This window comes from Fundulus heteroclitus, chromosome 1 (genome assembly GCF_011125445.2).
Source record: "Fundulus heteroclitus isolate FHET01 chromosome 1, MU-UCD_Fhet_4.1, whole genome shotgun sequence".
NCBI lineage: Eukaryota > Metazoa > Chordata > Actinopteri > Cyprinodontiformes > Fundulidae > Fundulus > Fundulus heteroclitus.
Window position 1 is genome coordinate 1,525,317 of NC_046361.1, and position 25,712 is coordinate 1,551,028.

At 39.6% G+C, this 25,712-nt stretch overlaps 1 protein-coding gene across 5 annotated transcripts in view; it reads right to left on the reverse strand.

The window, feature by feature from the left end:
• The window catches only part of prkcz (protein kinase C, zeta), a 229,631-nt gene that overhangs the window by 140,589 nt on the left and 63,330 nt on the right, over positions 1–25,712 (reverse strand). The window contains exon 1 of one of the 5 annotated variants that reach the window (XM_036141796.1): positions 7,760–8,080. The exons of 3 other annotated variants lie outside the window; for them this stretch is intronic. In XM_036141796.1, the coding sequence (XP_035997689.1) occupies positions 7,760–7,796 (37 nt within the window). In that variant the 5' untranslated portion in view covers positions 7,797–8,080. Of the gene's footprint in view, positions 1–3,720; positions 3,844–7,759; positions 8,081–25,712 lie in introns of those variants that run through there. One more of the 5 variants, XM_036141763.1, reaches the window with a different exon arrangement.

The window sequence follows — 25,712 nt, forward strand, 5'->3', positions numbered from 1 at the left end:
AATAAAAAGAAATTTAAGGAAACATGAATTGACATTTCTGTCTTGTTATTGAAAAATGCTATATAAATAAACTTGCCTTGCCTGATAAGTCCCCCTGCCACTCAAGAAGGTACATAAAATGTCTGAACAGGACTACAATAAAACTCCAACAACTGAACTGCTTGGTCCGTAACTTAATCATACATCGGTAATCTCAAAACCGGAAATAATGGAACTTCTGATTTCCATTACACAGTGCTTTTAAGAAAGTACTGGACTTGGTTTTGATATCAGCAAATATTCTTAAATATTGGTATTTTAAATGGCAAAAAAACTTGTTCAAAACATTCCTAATAGTTACTAATTTTACAAAGCACAGGTTACTACATGGGCTGAAATAAGGTCCAGGCCACAAACAGAATCATCTACTTTCCACAGAAATCCCAAATACTGGCATCTTGTGGTGGACCAGAGAACTCAAGCACAAACTCTGTAAAACCCTGTCTAGCAGAGCCTAAAAGGAAAAAAACTCACGGTTTTATTTCAGTCAGCATCACCTTGGATTACAACAGACCATACATCAATTCACAGCGAGCCTGGTTGTATATTAAAGGCCATAGCAAAACTTCATCAAAACAATAAATTTTTTAAAAATAATATATAAACAGAACGTTTAGAGCGGTCCACAATAAAATATGAATTTCACTGAAAAATAAATATGTAGAATATAAATAATTGTATTATAAATTTAGACAGGTCTAAAATTATAATAATATTCATTTCTGGTTACTATGCCAGCGTAGACATGATCAGCCGTTGCCAGATCGTAGTAGTTTTGTGATGGCGCTGATAAATAGCTTCTTCTTGGCGATACACTTCTCAGATTAAATTTACCAAAAAAAAAGCAAAACAAGGGAGGACATCAAGCTTTTGAGCGATGGTGCCAACTTAAGGTAGCAAAGGGGCTCAGAAGCCACGTGGAGGTTGCTTCTGGACAGGTTAACTTAATGTTTGCTAATGCTAACCAAAGGACCTGGCAACCGGCTGGCAAACAGTACAACTAGAGGTTGGAACGAGAGCTGGCAAATGCGCCATCTACTGGCCAGGAGGAGTTAAAATTGTAGCTATCTCCTTTAATCAGCCGAGCTGACAGACAACCACAATAAAAGGTTAAGAATAAACTGCACTTTGTAACGTCTTGGAAACAACAAAAAGAAGCAAAAAAACAAGCCCTGCAGTTTCAGTTCAGACTCTGTCCTTCAACATTTTCACAATGCAGCACAACGTTCTAGTAGTTCTGGAAGAGCAACACAACCATGAAGAAGTAATATGTTAAATTAAAGGAACCATCACTACAATTAGTTGACATCTAACTGGGCTCTACCAGCATGGTTAGGACATCCACACAGTCAAGACTTCATATTGTAGGCAGAAGAAAGCAGGTCTGTGGAATGTGGGGGAGGATCTGTGTGTATGTTCATTGCCAGAAAAACCCCTCATACTGCCTCATAATCAGTCTTATCAAAAACACAGAAAAATACAGCAAAGTTAGGCAATCACTTTAGCAAACTAACATCAAAGACTTTGTATCAAGCCAGATTCTCCTACAAAACACAATACACAAAATCTAGAGCTGTTAGGATCATTAAAAAGCTGAGCAACAGACAGCAGTGGGTCTGCAAATGTAGGCAGTAGAGAATCTGTCACTGTCGATAAATCAACAACCACTGGAGAGACTGCAGCTTTCTGAACATCATCCTACAATGCTGTAGTGTGTTCAGGTTGTTTCCGATTAGTGAGCAAACCAACCCTGACCTTTCAGGTCAAGAGCTGGTTCCTGAGGGAAGGATCAGTTAGCTGTTTTCAGCATCAGTGATGCTGAAGCTGAAGTCAGAGCAGATACAGACATCTCAGAATCCACTTCAAAGCAAATGTTATAGACCTGCAGTCTATTCGGGTTGCAAGAGACCTTGACTTTTAGCATATAGCAAGGACACTCAATAGATTTCAACAATGATATTCTTCTGTATCCCTTTGAGTATTCATTTGTATCTTTTATGGAATGTTCTGGCAGATGCTTGCATTCCTAAGAGATATAACACTATTATCTGCTGGGCTTTCAACTCTCACGCAATGACCATGTGACACACACATTTTCCTGACTGCACATGCACACACTCCCATCTGGGCTGCTGATTCGTTCACAGCACTGTCCATTCAGAGCTCAGTATAAACCCTACCTTCTGTGGAGCTGTTTCAGCTTTTTTTTACAGCTTGTGGGCATCAGTAATTCCTGCTGTAGCTCATGTTAACAGCGCAGCAGGAAAAGCGATCAGAGTTATAAGTCATTTTGGTCTTAACTTTATTCAGTGATTATTTGTACATTTGGGGTCTGTTTAATTTGATCCATTCATTTGGGTCCATCTAGAAACAAAATATGTTTCAAAAGAATAAACCAGCTGGAATGGACTCAGGAAGGTGGATTTTTTTTTTTTTTTTTTTACAGCAGACAGAATTTCTGGATATCAGCGACATTTAGTGCAAATTGTATTTTCGTCAGAAATCTGGAAACAACCTCAGAACCGTTTATTTGTTGAAAAGTTGCAATATTGAGCGTTAATGTCATGAATAGTGTTTAAACAGACCTGATGCTCCTCATATTAGGCTATCTCGGTATGTTGAAATAATCACGGCAGAACAACTTTGTGTAATTTTTTGTTTTAACCCACCAACTGAACGACAAAGTGTTGATAATCCTCTTTCACTTTTTAAACACAAGTAAAACCTTAAATCCAATACAGGGGGTAAAAATTCCATTTTAGGTGACTAATTTGGTACGGTAGCGAATACGCCCCCCATTCCGAATGGGGGCCGAAATTTGTAACATAATCTCACGCTTAACTTTCCATAGAAGTTGAGAGCTCTGACTTTCTGTAAAAAAAACGCACAAGATTTGCTGTTTTAGTCATGCTAGCTGTGCTAATCTAAGATGCTAACCCCGATATCATATATTTGGCTTGTTTTAAATTAGCACACCAGTTTTAACAGACACTCCTCTCTCACCTCTGCTCCCGGTGTAAAAAGTAAGGGTAAAAAGCCTAACGTTGCCAAATGCTTAGACCCATTTAAGTGAAAATAGCAGGCTACATTTTAAAACATTTTAAAACACAGAATCTGGCTAAAATAAAATCTGGATCCCTTTGACTGAAAGATAGTATTACTGCTTCTCAACATTTAGGTGTTGCTTTGTCATTTCAGGCAGCATTGCAGTGATAGCCGCCGTAAACATTGCTTTCATTTTAGCTCTAGATGTGACCTGAGTATAGCTCATTAACCCAAGCACAAACACACCAGAGACATTTCCTGATTCTGTTCTCTCCTTTAGGTTTAAACAGATTAGCTGTTGTTAAACAGAAAACAACACCTGCTTGAATCCCCTCTGGCTGTAACAGATGTTCCTGTTCAGTGTGTTCACTTAGGAACCAATTCCTGGCTCAGATGGGCTGCTGGGTTCTCCACTGCCAGCGTTAAGGTGGAAAACAGCTCAGATACACTGCTGATGCTCCTGCCACACAACATTTGCGCTTGACTAGTGCTCCTTCAAATCACTGACCTATTATAGCACAATCCTCAGGAGAATACAACTCTTTCAGCACCCTATTTTCCTTCCAATGAGCCAGAATAACGAGGAGGACAGAGTGAAGGAGAACAACAGGTTAGACAAAGGATAAAGTACAACACCTCCAGATGCATAGGCCAAGGCGCAGAGTCCTGCCATTCTCTCTGCAGAAGGTAGAAAGACGAGCATCCAGCATGCTGATGATGGACTGCTGGCTGGGAAGGGAGCCGAGAGGTTCAGAGCGGTACAACCAAATCTATCAGGACAGGACATTTGTAGAGGCTTGACTCACTTCCAGACATTGTTCCTCTCACTTACAGGAAAAGTAGCAGCCACAAGTTACTGCCAACAAAACCCGCCCTTTCCCTCAAATGCAAACAAAGAAGAAGAGAGCTCAAGACCCTCAGTGGGAGGACGCAAACCTTGTTTTCATGTTGTTCATCAGAAGTACACCATCTTACAAAAGTCTTCACACCCACAAAATCTTTCCATGTTTTGTTATCTCCATTGCTCCAATAAGTCTAAATAAGAGCTACAATAGAATGGTTTAGATTAAAGCCTATTGTGTGTTAGAATGGCCTAGTTAAAGCTCAGACCTAAATCCGACTCATCATCTACCGAAAGACTTGAAAACTGATGTACGATACAAAGTACTGGCTCATTTTTCAGATCATTTCTAAAACCTCCAAACATTGAGGTTAGTGATGGCAGTGTGACAGGATGGGCTATGAAATCTGTTGCAAGTTGCTTCCGTTTTAAAAACACACATCAAGTTCCTTCCTGGACACATTTTCCTCACTTTTCATTGATGAGGATAAATACAGAAATCCTACAGCTCTAACACAATATGACATCGGAGCCTGAATAACAGCATGACTAACATTATTAGCTTGACCATGATTAAGACATTTTTCACAGTCTTATTATATCCTAAATAATGACTCAAAAGATGAGACCGCAAAGAAAGCCGAATGACTAAAGATGTTGAATTAAAATGTTGGAATTTGATCTGGATTAAGAGTCTGAAGTTTTTTCAAGACCACTGGAGGGTTTCTGCAGCACAGACCATAGGAGGAAAAGCCCTGGATGACAGCGGTACCAACCAGCATGTGGGATCCTCTGGAAGGCAAGTCAGCGTCACGTGCTGATGAGTCAGTCCATCTAGGTGACACCATGGCAACAGATCTAGCGCTATGTTACCCCCACATTCAGCTCACACTACTAAGCACTGAACATGCAGTATGCATCACCTTACAGTGGGTGATGAAGCCCGCATGAGCTGATATGGCCAGAGACCAGGTTTCAGTCAACTAGGTCATCACAGACTTAAAGCTGGACTGATATCTACAACCAGACTCCTTAAAAAAACATCCTAATTACAGGGTTGCCACACAGTTCCATAAAGCTTTTTATGAATATACTGAAACTGTTCAAGTGTTGTTCCAACTGTCAGCCGCAGAATCCTTTCCTTTAAAGACTCATTCAGTTACTCAGCAGAAAAATGCTTTTTCTAAATCAGTTTTATTGATTTTTGTTTTATTACAATAAAACAGAGTTGGTTCTTGCGTTAGAATCAAGAAAACATTCAATACTACTTCAAACCAAAGCTAAGTAATGACATGGATGACACAGAGTAGGTAATAACAAAATCCCCGTTCTAAGTAACACAGTAAGGCTGGATACTGTTTAAAAAGGTGATGGTTTCTCTGAATATACTGAAATTAACTGTTTCAATGGAGGATAGGAAAAAAGTTGCTCCCCACTTTGGAGCTCCTGGCCCAGAACAATACCGAACCTGAGGTAGAGAGAGCTGGTTTACAATCAGACCGCCACATTCACAGCCTGGTACTGTCTTAACTGTGTAACAAGGTAAGTTGAGGTAATTTACTGGTAGGTGGTATTTGCATTTCTATAACTGCTGCAATCTTCCCCGTTGTTGTGGTAGCTTTCTAACACAGTAAACATTATCAAAAGGAACAACCCTCCACATCAAATAACTAGATGTAATATTTCTAGATAAAAGATCAAAAGGTCCGAAAGAAATGGCATAAATTCGTATTTTTTGATGTTTGATGTTTTCACCCCCAGGTGCCTGAGATGAAAAATGTAACAGTGGTCTGACAGTGTTTTCCCCCACACCATAAAGACGTGTAAATAAACATTTCCTTTCTAAAAATTTAAATAAAAAACTGTACATTTAATAAATAAATAAAATGTATTCACACGAAATCTATTTATTTAGAAGAAGTCTTCTTCTATGCTTCATTTTAAGATGAAATATAGAGGAAGTTATCTTCTATGCATTGTGCTTTATATGCACACCTAGCTTGTGGCCGCTACTTCATTCATTCTGGCAAATATGCTCAACTGGCTGAAATCAGGGAAACTGTCATGTAGGTGAGACATCTAAGGTCAAAGTTAGTGATGAAGGATGAGAGAAAACGAGAGAGAGAGAGAGAGAGAGAGAGAGAGAGAGAGAGAGAGAGAGAGAGAGAGAGAGAGAGAGAGAGAGAGAGAGAGAGAGAGATATGAATCGGAGGCAACACACGAGAGAATTGCAACGGATCCAGCAGAAGATAACGAGTGGTAGTCAGAAAATGTCTGTCGCTCTCTCTCTGTCTCCTCACTTCACATCGTTTACGTTTTCCCAGTAGAGGGAACATTGAATTTGGGCTGAAAGTTTTATTTACAAGATTAAATTGAGTGACACAGTCACTCTATCGATTGCGCAGCGCCTACAGACAGCGCTGCCCATGGTGCCGTGACTGAACCGATGACAAGCCCCGCTGCAAATAACAGGAAGCCGGAACAGATTATAGCAAGTTGCTCCTTTTTATCCTTTTGCGCTTTCATCCTGTGTCTGTTATGGAACCTGCTGCTTTTGGAAACATTGGCTACCTTTTAGAAATTTCAGAGGTACAGTAATGCTCTACAATCTGTGGAAAACACCCACATTGGTTCCCATTTCAGTTCAGCTAGTCAAAAATAAAAGATGACAAATACAGTTTAAAATGTGACCTCCAACGTAGTAAAATGCTGATTTACAGCAACTGCTTTGCAGACTGAAAACCAGCCATGAGGACATCGGCATTTGAAACTACAGTTGCTAATGTCAGAGATGTCTGATGTATGCTAGATTCTCAGCTAAGCTCTGTCCATGTTTACCTTGTTTGTGAAACAATTAAAGCAGGGTTTTATTTATGAAGCTGCTGGTCATCACTGTGGTTGTACCTGCAGCCGAGGTATCCGACTGACAGCAGCAGCACCTCAGCGACATCTTTCCCTTCAGTTCTACAGAGCACAGAACCAAGTCCTAGTTGACAAGCGCTCTAAAGCATGGAGCTTCTGAGGCAGCCTGGTACACTGAGTTACAGTAAGTCCTAAATGTGAGCAGTTTCAGAACATTTGTCGTGCTACATGCTGGGAATTCCAACTAGATATCAGTGGAAACAGATATGCAGAGAAAATCTGAGTTTCAGCTGCTGCATAATTGACCTTTATCATAACTTTAGTAAGGAGAGAACACTATCGAAGCTGAAAGACCACCCCATAATATTACAACTTTTACAAGTTTAGCATTTCTGCAGTGGCTTAATTATATGGCAGGAAAGTCATATATCAAAGAAAATTCTGCATTAACAGCATTTTAAGGTGAATATTTTTCGACATCTAACAGGTGTCTTTAAAGAACAAAAATACATAAAGCCCTATGGTCTGGAGTTATGTGATCCAGTAATTTTTCAAAATGCATTAAATAACTGCACCTATATATTTTGACATGTTGTGTGTGGCCAGCAGTCCAATAAGCAGCCCCTCTGGTACTAACAGCATCTGAGAAGCAGAACATCCAGGGGCTGACAGAAGGGACCCATCTGTGCTACAGGCAAGGGGAACATGGAGGAGATGTGATCTGGATGCAGCTGCTGCATCGTAGTTAGCAAAGTTTACCAAACTAAGCTGAAGAACCGTCTGCTTCATTCTCTCCAATAAGGGGTCTCTGACCCGAAACTGGACTGATGTCAACTCATTCAGCATTATCTTGTAAAATCTACTAACTTTTAGTTTAATATCTGACACACAGTGATGTTCTTCACTACCTTACCCCTAAACGGCTCTGTGCTATCATAACCTTAGCTTGAAGAACCATCCGTGTTCCCCTACCTTTGACTCGAAAGTAGAAGAGCAGCGTGAGCAGCATCCCGCCAGCCGAATAGGACCTGCTGCTTCATTCTCTGGATCTCTGGGCGATTTCCAGCTCAGCAGCTCCCCTCCTCATCCTGACTTCGTCCACACCGTAACTGTTCTCCTCATCAAGCTCTCATCGAGCCGCTTCACTTTCTGTCCGGCTCTCTCCTCCCTCTGTGCTTCCCTCCCTGTTTATTCGCCTGCATTCTCCTGAAAAGTGCTCATCTTGGACTTAAACACACAGAGGAGGGACGACAATAGAAACATCCACCAGCCTTACTACTACCACCATGTTCAAGCCCTGATCTGCAGCAAAAGCTCCTGACAGAAGAGAGAACTGAACATGACTGAGCTTTTTTTTTAGCAGTGTTTGATAATGCTGCAGTTTCAGCTTCATGCCCACAAGATGGCAAAAGTGGCTATGATTTCCGTAGCAGCATCCTCAGCTCCCTGCACCTTTTAACCCAAATATAAGCTATTTTTACTTGCACATCCTGGATGACATCCACACTTGCCTAGAAACCCGTGAAAATGTGCTTTTTGTCAGAGCTCTGTGTGGCTAAGCATCACCACAAGACAGCAGGGGACAGGACATGTCCTGCTGTCCTATCTGGGTTAGAGCTGCTGTTTATTAAGTCGGACACTGCGGGGAAATTCCAGCTTTTGATGCGAGATACATTCAGGGAAACCAACTAAACCAGAACCAGGACATTGTTATTGTCCTGGTTCAAAATTGAATTGAATTGAAAATTGTTCACAATTAAAAGAAAAACATTTCCCTGTCTATGACATTATAAAGCTTTGCTTGCAGAATAGTTTGGCAGAGATTTTTGATTAATTCTGGTTTATGGCTATATGGTATCATGTGACATATTCCCTTAGCTCCCTTATGTCTAATCAATTTCTGAGACAAAAATACTCTATGACAACTTCTAATAAATTCATGTTAGCTTTTCCATTTGAACTTATTCTAAACTGTGAAATATAAATTTCAGGCAAAAGAGGGTTTTCTCAATAACTGAGGGTTGTACTGAATTAAAATGGTTATGTATTACATGCTACTGCTATGCATGCATTTACAAGTTCCATCCATCCATCTTCCAAACCGCTTCTCCCTCATGGGGTCACGGGGGTTGTAGGTGCCTATCTCCAGCGTTCACTGGGCGAGAGGCAGAGTACACCCTGGACAGGTCGCCAGTCTGTCGCAGGGCAACACAGAGACAAACAGGACAAACAACCATTCACGTACACACTCACACCTAAGGACAATTTGGAGAAGCCAATTAACCTAACAGTCATGTTTTTGGTCTGTGGTAGGAAGCCGGAGTACTCGGAGAGAACCCACGCACGCACAGGGAGAACATGCAAACTCCATGCAGAAAGACCCAGGGTTGTACTCGAACCCAGGACCTTCTTGCTGCAAGGCAACAGTGCTACCCACTGCGCCACTGTGCATTTACAAGTTGTTTAAAAAAATAAGCGCAGAGCAATCTTAGGATTTGAGAACCCTTTAATCGCCCTCTGCTGGCAGTCACAGGAAGTCTCCCTACTGTTGCACCACAACCAGCTGATCCCAGCAAAACGACGCAAAAGTTTGAACCAATAAATATTTCCCTCTGTAGTCCCACAGAGAGGAGATTTGTCTCGGTGTTAAATCCATCCCTTAGGGAGTAGTGTGCTGCCACACAAAGTGGCGCAAGAGGAGCATTCTGAGGTCAAGGGTCTACTAGACCTTTGAGTGAGGCTCGCACCAGCGACCTGTGAGGCCTCTCCCAGATGCAAAGGCCTCGGCTCCCTAACCGCTAGGGCACCACTCCCAGATTAGATCTATTCACCTTTCAGTTTTCCTTTCACAATTTCTCTAACCCAGTGTGCGAAGAGGGTGACTACTAATCTCACTTTACGGTCAGCAGCTGGTTCCGTGACGCTCAGGTCAGCATCTGATTTCTATTGTCTGATTCTACTGCAGGTTAAAGATCGGTGTCATCTCCTGGACTGAACACACAAATCACACACTTTACTGTTTTGTTTGTCAATCTGAAAGTGTTTGGAACTGTTTTAGGTAAGGTTTTCACCAGCTGAACTTCTTCAAAGAGAAACTAAATTAAATATTGTTATTATAGACATTAATATAAATAATATAGTCGGCTTGTCAAACGTCTTGTTTTGGTCTACAGACAACGCTCAACAGCCACGCGGTGAAATTGCTTATTGCTCCTTTAACAGATATGCACTAATTTGTCAAAATAACAACCAGGATATGTAGACAGCACTATAGGATAACCATGTTAACAGTTTATTGGCAAAAAAAAGTTGATTTGGAGGTGAGTTACCCTATAAGATCTGCCTCCAGTTGCCAGGACTAAACATAAAGCTGTTTGGAACTATTATTAATCTGGACTTGTGGAGTTGAGTGTGAGCTGAGTTACTATTAATTTCTATCACCTGCTAATTTTGCGCAAAGTTAGTCAGTCATGAAGGCACAGGGTTACACTGTTTGGCGGTTACATCTCCCCATTTGTCATGTTGATGTGGATTTTGGATGTGGTTAAGCGTTTTGGTCAGATTTGAGTCTATGATGAGGTTCTGGTTTTCTGCCGGGTCTCCTCCAAAATAGTTTGGAGGCGATGTCTGTGAACAGATATCATGGGGTGGGGCCTGCCCTATGAACTGGCCAGATGGATGTGATTCAATGACTCTACAGATAGCAGATGTTAACATTAAATAAGAAACGTCTGGAGAAAAGTAGAACCTCCAGATTTTAAAAGTATTGTTCACACCCTGATTAATATGGAGAGTTAAAGGGGACAATATTAAATAAATACATATAGCATGAAATAAATAAATATACCAAGAAATAATGAAATGTAAAATGAATAAAATAAATGTACCATTGAATGTTCCATTGAAAAATTAAGTGTACAAATAGATTATGAAATGTAAAAATAAATATTTAAATGTGCTATTAAATAATCAAATATGCATTATAAATTATTACAGAAAAATTAAATGTCTTTTTTGTTAAATAAATTCATTTGAATATATATTTCATTATTTGACGGTATTTAGTTATTTCATGGCATTGGGCAGCAGACTCATGAAATCATTTAAACTGTCACCTTTACCCATCAGACTTAGTGGGTGGGATTAGGGAGACCCTGACACCTGATTGGTTGCTTAACACTGACCAAGACAAGACAACTTCTTCCTGGTTGAATATCAGTATTCTTGCTGAAGAGGTGCAGAAATAACTTTATAACTTTATGCTGCAATTTGTTTACTGCACACTGTTTGAGCAACTCCACCCTCTATATCCCTAGTTTAGTCTGAAATATCTCTAATAAATTCACGAGAGAGCTCGCTGTGGTCCAGCGCTAGGGAAGCTGCGATAGACAGGATCAACATTAGCCCCGGCCACTGGCTAACAACAGCTAACGTTCTCTCACAAACTTTTTTTTTGGAGTAACAATATTAAGGAATTCAGACCAAAGCATTACAGTTCCACTTTATATAGAGCACAACTGAATGATTTCCATGTGAAAAGAAAGACCTGAAAAGCATTATATGTCCCCTTTAATAGATGAACTATTTTGTTCCAGTATAATGTTCCTAATAACAGTAGTGATATGTGCTTCATTACATCACACAACAGCTCAGGACTGCTGAGGAAACATCTGGGTTAAGCATATTTCCAATCTTCCCACATGTCAATCTGAAAAAGCTTCAGAGGAATCATCCAAGTTCAAACTGCAGACACGCATAGCCCCTGATCCCAAACATGTTCAAGTATTTTATTTCAGAACAACAGAGTCTAAAACTACACTGTGTGGTAAGTAAATATAAACTCCTCTGCTGACAAGACCACCAAACAACTGATTTAAGACAGGCTCACAGCAGAATCTCCCTCTCAGCCAAATGCAGACCTGTACAGGCTTTGGTCTTCCCTTGCCAGCCAGTGTTGCAACAGCAGTGAGGTGTACAAGCATTTTCAGCATTCTTTAACAGTTACAAGGAAAGGCTACTCTGCAGGCTGCAGGCAGTTTTATCAGCACAACCTTCAAGAAATTCTTCCTTTATCTGAATTTGTCTGCAGCAGCCTCAGTTAGGCAGCTCTTCTCTCTGAGTCAAGACTTTGGCTAAAAGCAATATTAAAACAGTTTGATTATAAAGATATCTTAAACTTTAAGAAAGAGATTAACTGCAAGCTAAGATAAAAAGTCTCTCTTTTAACCTTCTAGCAACTGCCTGGGCGTACTACATAGGTGACTCTTCATTCATACTGTGGCAAAACTAAAGGATTAGCAAAACAGCATAAGGCACAGCAGGTTAAGAATGAAACAAAGGGTTCGCTACTTCCACACTGAAGATTGAACAGCTTCAAATACTGTATTGTTCATCAAGCTTGTTTGTTTGGGCAAAACAAATGTTGGAGCCATATTTAACTACATTGTCATACTGACTTGTTGCCAACCCGGTATTTAGCCAGGCTTTTGGGAATATTATTGAAGTATGGAACGTCAAGGTTGTTCTACCAGAGAAATCCACAGTTTGTGAAACGATTGCAATGTTTTTTCAAATTGTCTGGAAGGATGGATGGAGAGGACAAAAAAAATATGGGCCTGATAAGTCTTCCATCTTGCCTCCAGTAGCTCAGCTTAGTCGCTGTCTGTTTTCACTTCTGTTTGGAAGCGATAAAGAAGCATAAGTGGTTTCCTCCAGCAACGCTCTCCGGGTGTGGGAGTAGGTGGAGGAAGACTGTTTCCAAGCTGGAGGCCATTCTTCTTCAGAAAACTTATGGGACAAAAACCTTTCGTGTGTTTTAGAAAAGTGTTCATGAAGCTGTAACGCTGTGTAAAAATCTATCCAAACAATGTTTCAACACAAGAAAAGAAGGAGGGAAAATCAATATTAATATGCAAATTATCAGATTTTAGAGTTAATGATTCATTTTGGATTTTTATTCAAAGAAAATGATCTGCTTATTTATGATTAGATTTTTTTCTTTCTGATTTTGTGTTTTTATGATAGTTAAGCAATAAAGCAGGATCTGTATGTTTCATAAAACTAGCCATAAAAAAGTAAAATATGGAAATAAAACTGTAATGTTTACTATCAATATTTTGAGCAAATAATTACAACCCATTTACAGAACTCAAAGTAATATAAAACACAGTATTCCTCGGTAGTGATGGGAAATTTGATTATTTTACTCACTCAAGTTATTGTGAATCACTCACTAACCTAATCCGGGTTTTGATTCATTTGAGTCAGTGATCCGGAGTGTCAGACGAGTACCACCCAATCCCTGTCCTTATTGACTCACATGCCTAAACCACTGATTTAAAACAGGGAAATAATATTTTTTTCTGACAGATCAACAGCTTCTAAAGAGAATACCTTGAGTTTTGTTCTTCATTAATAAAAAAAACTATGTAACACAAAAACATAAACTTTATGCTCATGTCTGGAAATTATGTTTTTGATGCATCTATCAAATACATAAATAATAACGTCAGTTACTGAGGCAAAACCAAGATGTGATTAATATGGACATTGCAACAGAATCAGGAAGAAATCACTGCAGTTATTTTTCCTTGGAACAGCCAGTGGAACTAGCTAAACATTTTAATGTTTACTTTGGAATATGAGCATCACATGAATGGTTTATCATTTGTTTCATGCCACCAAGGAGGAACAACTGCGTTGTTAGAGGATTCAATATCGACTCAGATAAGAGGATCGACAAACTGTTATAGGAGCGGAGGAGTGAGTGAGTTGCTGTACTGGAAATGAATCGATTCATTGTGCTGGACTGTGTTACCAACTCTTCATCTTGTGAGTGGCTCTAGGTTACTGAACAATTCTTTTGTTCACAGCTCATTGCAGAGGAGGAAACGGTAAGATTTAATATCAATATAAATGCAGTCACGGTACCAATGACATAAGTAACCTTCTTGTTAGCTGGCTAGCTAGTAGTAGCAAAGAAGAGTTAGGGAATGAGTTAACAGAGATAATTAAAAATGATTTGTGAGTCAGTAAAGTGACCCATGGGTTTGGAACGATATCTGTCACCACTTCTTTTTCTGTCCTCTCAGTAGGGTTACCAACTGTCCCAGAACATCCCGTACTTTAAGCCAAATTTAAGCGTCCCTTATTTGACACTATCTGTACCGTATTATCACTGCAGCCTGCAATTTGCATATATGAACACTAGATGGAACTCCACGCATTACTTTCCTAGACCTACATAAGGAAGTCGCATTAAAGCACACAACAACCGGTGCGCATGTGCCGCAGCCACATTAGATTACAAGAGTTGAGCGGTAAAGCTTGAATAGTTTACTTTTGATTCAAACTGTGAACCGAATATTCTCTTCCTGAATATCGCCTCAACAGGCATATTATGACAATAACAAAACACCGCTGCATTGTTATCTGCCACAGTGACTCGCGATGGGACGATCGCAACCGTATAAAGGGAGTTTTTTTTTTTCATTGATTTTTCCAAAACCCCGAAGGATTGCCGAGAAATATTGTGTTGAATATGAGCTCATAACCGAGAGGACTTTATTATGGAATCTGACCAAAGACACCAATGTGCTCTCCACATTTCCTCGGTGGTAAGAAGCCAACGCTTGAATATCCAGACCTAACACCAGGGACTGCAACGTCTGTGCAGATAGGCTACGCTTATATGGCTTTTTCTCAGCAGAATGAAAATATCATACAATCATCCTCAACAAGAGCTATTAGCCAGGCTAATATCAATCCCCCCTCATCCTCCCTGAAAGCTATTTTATGAGCAGAAAAAGTCAAGGTGTGTATAAATACCATGTTAAATAACATGCATTTATGATGATTAGGAGCAACCTCTGTGTTATAGTGAGGTGGTTTGCTTGGCTTTTGGGCTTGTTTTCATGGATGAAGTCATTTATTCCTCTCACAACATTGGTGACATTGTTTGTGTGCGTCTGCGGAGGAGTGTGTGTGTGTGTGTGTGTGTGTGTGTGTGTGTGTGTGTGTGTGTGTGTGTGTGTGAAGGTGAAATCGGATCAGAGTGTCTGATCACAGCAGAATGATTGACTTTAGAAAAGAAGTTCTAGGTCTATCTTTTGCAATAAGCCCTATGATAATTTAAAGCATTGGCTTGTAATAATATGTATATTTTTCTAAGTGTTAACACTAGAAAGCATATTTGCTCCAAAATTATCAAGGAACTAAAATTGTCTCAAGTAATGTGGAGTTAAAAGCTTTATAGACTTGCTGGCCAGGCCTCATTAGAGCTTAGATTCACATGTATATTCACCAGGGATCCTTTCTTCGTACGTCGCTAACTCAGTTAGCTGGATTTGATTGTTGACGATTTGGCATGATCTTTGATTGTTCGGTTCTTCGAAACTCATCCTGGACTTGTTGTCAACATGTGCGCCAGCTTAAACCTGCTCGCGAGCAGGCTTATTTCATGTAAACAGGATTAGATCGCAGCTGTATAAGTGGAGGAGATAGGGAAGTCTGTCGTAGCCATGTCCATTTTTACGACAGCAACCTGTTGCGGAAGGTGCAAGAATAATTTGCAGAGTTTTTCGAATTAATCGCGTATTGAGCAATAGACAGGATCCTTTAGCGCAGCGCAGCAGTGTAATTGTAGAGAGATTTTTCTTGGTGGCTGTTATAAACAGACAAGCACATCATTTAACAGTGGCTTAAATATTAGCTTCACAGACACAAACAGCCCAATAACAGTGTTCTGTTGGTCTGAGCTCCCCCATTGAGATTTGCTTCACACGTGCGCAGGTCCAAACCATGCTCTGTTCCACTGCAGTCCAAATCAGCGCAATAAAATTTTCATCCACTGATGACTCAGTTGGGTAACAAATAGTAAAGCAACGACACAAACCAGTGCACCCCTCTCCCTCCATTACATTTTTAATTAGTTGTACAGCTGCTAATTTGGCTAGCAATAGCAGATTATGGTGGAGCCAGACTGAAGTTGACAATTAGACCAGGAAAACTTAACACACCATAGTAACCGACCTTGCTGCTGTAGTTGTTCACTAAAGAAATTAGAATGCAAAACGACCAGAAATTGTTGCTGTTGAATATATCTGTATGGATCAGATCCTTGTTTACAGAGCAGAAATAGGTTTTGCATGCACCACCCCAATGGTTTAATTTGAAATACTATTTATTTTAGTTTAGAATAATCCTTTATCCCTCAGCATTAACATGTATTTTTATCAACAGCAAACTGACAGCCAAATGAAAGCACAGAGTGGGACAATAAATATAAGCAATTGTAACAAGATAAAATAACTGCACGGCTGAAACGAATGTACACATTTCCATACAGGATATCAACACCTTTAATGTTATCTTAGCAATAGCTGAATTTTCCCTTACTTGTTGGTTTTGACCTAATAAAGAAAGGTATAATTTTGTCTAATTATAGTTAATCATATCTTTTTCTCCAAACCAGATAAAAAAACCCTGTGCCTTCAAAAATGCTGCATTGATATCAAAAATTGTTTAGAGTATCAAGTGTTTTTCTTAGTATCGGTATCGAGTTAGATATTGCTGTAATGTGAGAACCCTATTCTCTATTGTTGAATGATACTGCTGTTATTGTTGAAATTCCAAACACTTCAAGCTCTGTTGTTGTCTGTTGTAATAACTGGCATCAAATGTACTGTCCTGACACAGAGCTATGTTCTCATATGTAGGAGGAAATTGAACTCTACACTAAACCAGAGCTGTCTACTATATTGCACAGAACACTGAAGTTTGGCAAAATACAAAGGAGTAAAACTCTTCCTGCTCATTTTTGGCGGTTGTGACCTTGACGAGTCATTGCACTGCATTGTATCTGTAGCCATATTATAAATGATTGCAGCCCATTTAAATTATTTTTAAGTTCAGAATATCAACCGAGAACATCAAGGTGACTTGGTCAGGCGTGAGGTTCACTGAGCAGTGAAACGCAGACTCAAACAAGAACATGAGTTTAAAAAAGCTGACAGCAAGGAGAAAGCAGACTGTTATTGAAAAGAAAGGACACTGATGGAGGGAGGGTGGGAGTGGTATTATAAGAAGGAGTGGGAGTTGAGTAAAAAGGGAATGCCACAGGGGAGACATCTGAAATGAGGCCAGTTCAGTTCAGAGGAACTTAAAACACAAGTCGGCTTGATACGGCAGAGCTCTCTTTCTGCTTCGCCTGTAGCCTCCTCATTGATAGCTGCTGCAAGACTATTGTTGTATGGCTTGTTTATGCCAGCTGAAGTGGAAGCCCAGAGGGAGCATTATGCAAGAGAGCACACTGTTTGTGGATCAGCTTTCTGAACAGATGTGCCCTGAGCTAACACCATTCACTGCAGGTCTAATGGCAGGACGTGCCAGTAGATCCAAATCCTGCCGCACAGGACAGCAGTCAGTAGCAGAGGCGGAACGGAGGCTATGCTGAGAGCAACACCTCAAGGTGAAACTGCAGTAATCAAGGCTTTAATAATGCCAAGAGCTTTTCAAAGCTCTTAGTAAAAAGGTCATGGATGCCAGTAAGTTTAGCAAGGAATGGAAAAATCATCCAGCTGTGATGAAAATGCTCTGAAATTGGTGAACATCTTAAATGAAGGCCACAAATACAGACAAGACACCCTAAAGCGATAATTTGATTTGAATACATCAAACTGTACATTGCAAGTTTTGCAGCTGCTGGGCTCACAGTAAAAGTCAAACATATAGTTGGTAATCCTGCTAAAAAAATACTTTTTGTTATACAGGTTAAAATTGTCCTTCCATCCTGAGAGTAGCCAATACATTATGTATTCATAAAAAGTAATAAAAAAAAAAAAAAATCAGACCTCTGTGAGAGCTGCAGGACAGTAAAAACTGAACGGAGCATTGACGAGAGGTGGAGGAGGTGGAACTCAGAGGAGGTGCCACTTTCAAATCTTGCTAGCTCTCCAACATTAACAAATAAATCAAACATTTGAAATCATGTCAGGCAAAAAGAGCACGAGACCGAGCAGCAGTCTGTGAGTCCAAAACAACAACAGCAGCCCAGATCCTAGCAGAGGAACCAGAGATTTTTTTCAGACAACTGGAGAAGAGGCTTCTTAAAACAACCCTTCATTTTGTCAAAATATATCATCTTTCAACAGAATCTTTAAAACTTGCTTATAGTTAAGGGAAAATTGTGTTAAGTGCACAATTCTGGATGAAGAGTTGACCACCTTATCTGCTACATACATATATCGAAGTGGTGTTTATTTCTCAACAACAGTAAAGTCTACTATGTAGGCGAGGAACTACAGTGAATACAACACAAGCAAAAACAGGCTCCACACCATGTACAACCTACTTGCTCTTTTTCATTTATACATAATAAAAATAAAGGCAGAAAAGTGACTTTAATGACAGAACTTCTGGGGTTTCCCCCACTGTATTACAAGCCTGGCAGGTCATCGGGCTTTACTTGGGGAAACCGAAACCCTGTAACGCTTTAACAAACAATATCACATTGCTGGTTTGAAAACCCTTTCAAATTTTTCTTGATGGTGGAGCAGTCATCAGATTGAAGAGAAGAGAGAAGCAAATCAATTTCCCAAAACAATTCAGTATCACTGTCAATAAAAAATAGTAAGCAATGGGAGCAAGTCTTTGGCCGTTAACTTGGCAGATGGTTAGAGAGCAGAAGGATGTTGTGTCAGATCCAGTTGGAGAGAGAGAGAGAGAGAGAGAGAGAGAGAGAGAGAGAGAGAGAGAGAGAGAGAGAGAGAGAGAGAGAGAGAGACGCTGTAGATGTGTAGTGCTGCTTTACTGACCTTTTTATGTCACTCTCAAAATTATCCATATTAGTTATGTTTCCATTTCTGGGTGAAGGAGTTGTTAATCATTAGTTCTTCCTAACCCAATCTAACCTAATCAGTTTTAACCGCTAGAAAATGACTCGGCTCAGAGCTAACTTTAATGGCAAAACATTAAGTGATCCCATCTAAGCTATTAATGCATTTCCCCATCATGGCCCTCTGGTGTCCCACTGGGACTGCTATCCCACCAGCCATCCAGCAGGACAAGACATTTTTTTCTTTATTATACCATTTCTGTATTGATGAGAACATTCCTTTCATTCCATTGCACTTGAACCAGCACACGCGCGATAGGCGTGTAAACTTGTTTCATGGGAGGCCTCTTCTGCATCACACCTTGTGGCCACAGTGAGCAGAGCGCCAGCTCTTATAAAATGTATGAGTCCTCTAAGCTCTAATCTTTTTTTCCCTGTGGATTTGTCACAAAGGGATTTTTCAAAAAAGCCCAGGTTACAGAAAGTTACAATTGTCTGTTAAGGGCAACTATTTCTCATCTTGAGAGAGCCATGACCCAAAACTTAAGTCAGACAGACGTTTTACTTAAAAGGTTTATTTCCAATCCAGTTAGTAAAAATAAGCAGAGAGAGGAAAAAGTAGAAGTACGAAAGGAATCTGAGTTCTGACTTTTTATTTCCTCTCAGAAAAAAATAAATATTATGATAAAAAAGGAACAGTTTAGACCAGGGTGTCAAAACTTTTCGGCTTGTGGGCCGGAATTGTCAAGTAAAAAGCACTTGAGAGCCAAAACATTAATAAAATAAAATTACATAACCAAACAATTGTAAAACTTTGAAAAACAAATTGACTACCTGTATTTAGCCAATTTTAATTAATAAATTCCAGTGTTTAATTTACCAAAGTTTGCATTTGAATAAAAGTTGCTGGATAGATGTGGTCCTTTTTACTATGAAATTAAAAGACACATGTTTTGTGTTGTACACAACATTTAATTGCAAGACTTGTCTTTAATAATTTTGCCCTAAGAATAAAAAAAATTCCATCTGCGCCTGCCTCCAGTGCTGGTCAGCCAAATATCACACAAAATCAGAACAGGGGTCGCAAATGGATAACCAGACTCTCGCCAGATGGATTTGGTTCTGCAGAGCTCCACACAGCCATCTGGGATTGCTCCAGTGGAGATGTATTTCAGAAAGAGGGGCCTTATCAAAAAACCTTGCATATGATGGGATAAACAACTCATCCGTCATCTTTACTGATGTGCTACAAGCTCTTGTCAAACCAGCAATCGGGAGAAGGGCAAAAACATCGTTTCCACTAACAAAAATCTTCAAAGCTGTTCTCTGATGTTCTTTTAAAGAATGAATATTTGGTAGATTGGACAACACTGATGAAATAGCATTATCAATATTATTGCTTGCTTCCTCGCTGCAAGCTGCCAATGTTGTCTGAATCTAAACAGTGACTTCTCTGATACGTCACATCCCGCCCGACGATCCTGAATGACTCGTCCATTTTATGTGGTACTGAAATCCCTCCCAATGGCAGCAAGTCCAGATGGATATGTGGAGCCATGAAATCCAGCAGGCGAGAGTCAGGTTAGCAAATAGCCCCCGAGCTGCACTTTGGACACACCTGGTTTAGACCTAAAGTACCTGAAAGCAATCTCCTTTACTTTGATCACAATGACCTCAAATATTTGTAATGTTTTCAATTCATAATAGGAATGGGGAAAAAAAAACTAGAACAAAAAAAAAAAACATAAACCAGGTGGCTGATATTTTACAAAGAGTTTATCAAACTTGACACATGGGGAGCGACAAACAACAGCAATGAATGGCTTTCATCAGCACCACGGTGAAGATCCAACAAACAGGACTCGACAACAGCGATTCAAAAAACAGCGATTTTGATGGAATTGATTGAAATCTTGCTTTTATGTCTACCTTAAAAAGGGAAAATACAACCAGGTTCATCCTATATTATAGACAAGGAAACAGAATAGAGAATATCATAATTTTAAGGGCGCACCTCAAGGCTGATCCAGATAAATGGCTATAGTGACAAGCGACAGCTACCAAAGTTGAACATTGGTCAACTTCCTAGTGTCGCGTGGCAAGCAGACTTGTGCATGTCGACATGTACAAGCTCAAACTTTAATCTAGCATCAAAGTTGGCAGGCCAAATTGATGTAATAGTGAGGTGTGTTTGTATGACCTTAAACATTCTTATGGTTATTTTGTGTGCGTGCGTGCGTGCGTGCGTGCGTGCGTGCGTGCGTGCGTGCGTGCGTGCGTGCGTGCGTGCGTGCGTGCGTGTTATCACCAAATTGACGACTTTGATATTGAGAAACAAGGATGTGCGTGTGTGATGGTAACATCTTTCCTGAAGACATTTTAATAGGATTTCAGACTTTTAATAGTGCCTGCTGTCTACAGTCTATGTTGCTGAAAATCTGTTCCAGAGATAATTATTATCCCAAACAGGAAATGGGCACTGTATTTTCTTTCAAAACGTGTTCATTCCCACTCTGTCTTAACATGGTTTGGTGACAAAGATTTTCCAGGTATTGTCAGCAGTGGAAGAATTTGAATCCATATTGATACAAAATTTTGATACTCAACATCGAACTGTTTAACCTCCATGAATTGTGATATTTAATCTCTTGGAATGTTCTTATCTTAAACCAAGCAATTTAAAACCAAGTGTAGTCACGTTTTAATATGCATCAGTCAGTTGTTTCTAAATCTTTCTCTATTGCTTGATGTCAGCTCAGTCACATCTCGATTTTTATCAAACAAAGCCGCAATCCCAGGACAATAAAGTAAAGTTACAATGTTTTATTTCAACACCACTCCTCGAGATCCGGTGTTCTACAATGTTTAGTTGTGTCTCTGCTTCAACACACCTGAGACAAAAAAATCAGGTCATTATCAAGACCTTGACTGCATACTGAAGAGGTGTTTCAGCCATTTGATTCAGGCGTGTTGGACCAGGTACACATCTAAAAGTTCCAGTACAGTGGCCCTTGTGAACCGATACTGAGGACCCGTTCTACTATATGACGACAGGCACTGCAAAAACGGAACAAAAAGCAAGGAATCAGATTTTTGCACTAAAAATAGGAATAATTTATCTCATTTTTAGGTGCAGGATATCTAATTATCTTATTTTAGGGTTAAATATACTCATTCCATAGGCAAATAGTCTTATTCACCTGCTCAAATCAAGGAAAAATACACTAATTTCAAGAAATTTTACTTGCTTTCAATTCCCTTTTTGCAGTGTGACGTCACCATCTTATTTTTTTACTTTTTCCCCCATTCCTCTAACCCTCAACCAACCACCGTCTGAGAGAAGGTTAGTGGAGGCTGTCAAAAATGGTAAGCTAAATTGAAAAAAGTAAGCTCTGATGCCGTCAGATAACACTCTTAACTTAAGTATTCAGCATGCAGAGATGACAGAATCTTCATCAATGCAGACCGAGAGTCTGCAAGGCATGAGATTAAGTAACATTATCAGATCATTGCTGCAACATTTCACTTCTGTTGACGTAAATTATTTAGTATTGGTTCCTATGCATGGATTTACATGGTACTACTTTTTAGAGTAGCCACTGTGGTTTTGACCAAGGTTTGGTAATGTGCTTCTAATGTTAAGTGTGCATTGATCAGCTACGTAATCCACAATGAATGCTGCTATTGCTGCTAACATTAACCAACATAGATGAGGAGGTTATCTGGACTCAGACTCCATTACAGATGAAAACACTTTGACCAGGAAGCCGGTTTGATCCAAGATCAATCAGAACATCCTCATTATAAATTAACACACTGTAATGTTAGCTGCCAATCAGAGAGAAATCAACTGCATGTTTTCCCTGCAGAAAAGATATGTACTCCTAAAATGAAGACTGCTGTGTTAGAGGTTAGAATAAAGAACAAGAACATGTCAAACCAAAGGTGCGTAACACACACCATGTCAGACCATCAAAAATGGAACAAGGTCATTGTTTTCTCTGACTAACAATGGCTCACCAGCCCACATGACACCTACAGCTTACTAGGGTCATGGAATGAGAAATCTATCCAGCAGTTCCTCAAGTTAGCAGCTCGAAGCAGATAGGATGATGTCCTGGAGTGGGGGGTAGGTATAGCTTGTGTTAGCGCAAAAATAAGAAGACAAATTCAATCTTACCTGGAATTACAAGACCTAATGTCTTTATCACATCCCCTGTGCTTATGTGGCCCTCTGACATGAGTAAAAATGTAGAGATTTTCCAAGAACTAGCTACCTCTTGCTCTGTTTATGATGTTCTGACGGCAGGAGAGCAGGTCTGCTTCAGGTATTCACTGGGATATTAAGGAATGCTGCACTCCCAAAGGCTATACTAAACTAAATAACATACTGACTTGCTTAATAAAAGAGTACTCTACTTTGAGTTTTATTAAAAGCTGCTCAACTTAGCTTATAAAAATAGAACAAATGACTGAATGTAATGTGAGCGCTGAGATGCACAAAGACGTGCCAATAGTTTTCCCTCTAGCAGCCTAACTTTGTTAAAGCCCTTTATGCCTACTCTGGCTCACTGTTTGCTTTTCCAATCAGGAATTTCTCTCCAATAAGCCTCATTTCCAGCAGCAAAGGTCTATTTAGAGAAGACCAACTTGGAGGTAAGAGGAATGTTGAAATAAAAGAAACAGACTCTACATTTTTCAAGTGAGCATGTTTTGGAAAACGGTTGCATTTTTATTTCCCTGAACTCACAAGCAAAACTCAAACACTTCTTTTTGACTGCCAAGGCATGAAAATATTTAATTTAATGCATAAGTCTGACAAGGGGATAGAATGGTCACTACCTTCTCACATTTCATGTCGCAACCACAATCTTCTTTGTATTTTGGAGGATTTTATGCAATAAACTAAATTTATTGCATACGCTTATTTTTACTTTTTTTTTTTTTTTTTTTTTTTTACAAATAAACATCTGAAAAGTGTGGTGTATATTTTCTGAAAGCGGATGCATACAAAAGTAGTGTTGAAGCCTTCCAAGTTCATAAAAAATAACATTTCCAAGAAAAGCAGTGGGTAGCAATAAGTAGTTTATTTCTTGATCGCACAATGTATATGTTATTTATTTCCAGCAAAAATTTGGACAAAATAATAGCTAAAAATATCTTACAAAACCAAAGATAATTTAATCGGATGTCACAACTTCGAAGAAATCGTCAAAAAGCAGGTTCTTAATGTGTTCTTAATCTTTTAAATTATTAGGAGGGTCTATAAATTACCAAAGTAATTTAAAAAAATTCCAAATATAAAGTCATAGATTTTGGTTTCTACCTAACTTAAATGTATTCTATCCGTCTAGAGAAAAAACTAAATAAATAGAACTTATTATTTGCAAATATTGGACAAGTAGCACTCATATATATGAAGGTATATATTGATGTGCCTGCCTGAACATATCAAAACTAAATCATCCTCTTTCTTATTTGGAACCTCCTAGACATGGTGGGATCTCATGAAGAAAGGGCATAAATAGGTGACTTCCTCTGGTTCAGTTTGGGAAACAAACATAAATACTGCGTGTTGTTTAAAATATCATTACTAGATAAGACTGAAGGCATCAGGATATATGCTGGTTCATTTTAGATCAACTGTATGATTTGTTTAGTTAGATTGTCTGATCTCCAAACCTCCACAAAAAATCTAAATAAAACAGAAAAGCTGTTGAATTATTTCCTGGACGAGACTTTAATGATGATGTTGTGATTCAACACTTAGCTAGCAAGTTGTGGGAAACCCATTTGTTTTATAGAACCAGTGCAGAACTGAACACAGTACCAGTTCTAGTTAACTTTGGTACTGATAATTATGCATTTTGACCAAACCATGTTACAAACATTTGATCAGAACCTATGTTGTGCAAAATGGGACATGGGCCATAGAATAGAGAAATCCACTAATGTTAGAATGTTTAGAAATGACCAAACATATCAGGTTTTCCCCATGCTTGTGCAATCAACTGTGCAAATAAAAGAGTCTTCATAACACCAAAAAGTGTGGGTGATTATTTTTAGCTCCAGCACCATCTGCATTTCTGCACTGGAGAAAAGCAACAGAACAGAGCCCGGTCAGACTGAAGCAACTCTATCCGGAAGCTAAATAAAGACTCCCAAGGAAATTAGCTCGGCCCAGAGAGCAGGTGTCAGGCCTGGCTGCATGCTCATCAAGCTAACAGTACCTCTGGATTACTCACATCGCATCTGTGACTCATTTATTCTATCACTAATGGCAAGCAGCTTTTACACACCTCTCACTCTGCCTGGAGTGTAGAAGCCTCACAGGCAGCACGCTAACTGAAGGATCCCTGCAGCAACGACTGGAAAGTTACTGAGAAGTGGCCGTGTGTACGAGGCACAGAGTGAGAGCTTGGCAGGACAGCTGGGGAGGTGGAGCAGAGCCTAAGGAGCTGAACGGCACTACTAGAAGGCGAGTAACAAGCCCTGTTCAAGATCTTTACAGATCAGATTAAAGGGTAACTCACCTTTTTTTTTTTTTTTGCTAATAAACTCCCAACATGGTTGTTTCACAGAGCTGTCTACATATCCTGATGATTATTTTGACAATTTACGGCATATTTGTTGAAATCCTGCGATTGTGTCTAAAACTGTCAGTGTGGCGCCCTCCTATGGTTCAACAGGTGTATTGCATTGAATATTAAATCAGTATTGTTATTGGTTCAAAGGTTTCTGTAATGTCACTTGGAGAAAGTGACGCATCAGCAGCTCTGCTGCGGTGGGATATAAAAGCAGCTCCGTCTTGTGAGTCCGTCGCGAGTTGGAGTTTGAATGTTGAGTTTTAATGTCCTATCAATTTTTCAGGTTAGCGATTTATTAGCTTAGCATTCAGTTACTTTAAGTATATATATATATTTTTTTTAGCTTTCACAAGTAGCCCAGACCTCTCCAAGCCCTCACCACCCCATTTCCTGGTTCACCAGGAGCAGCTTCCTCTGGGCACATTATGAGAGTATGAGACTGGGCGGAGTAAGGCTCAGGTAAGGGGCCCGCCACTTCATCCAGCAAAGGTCAAATCTGTTTTAA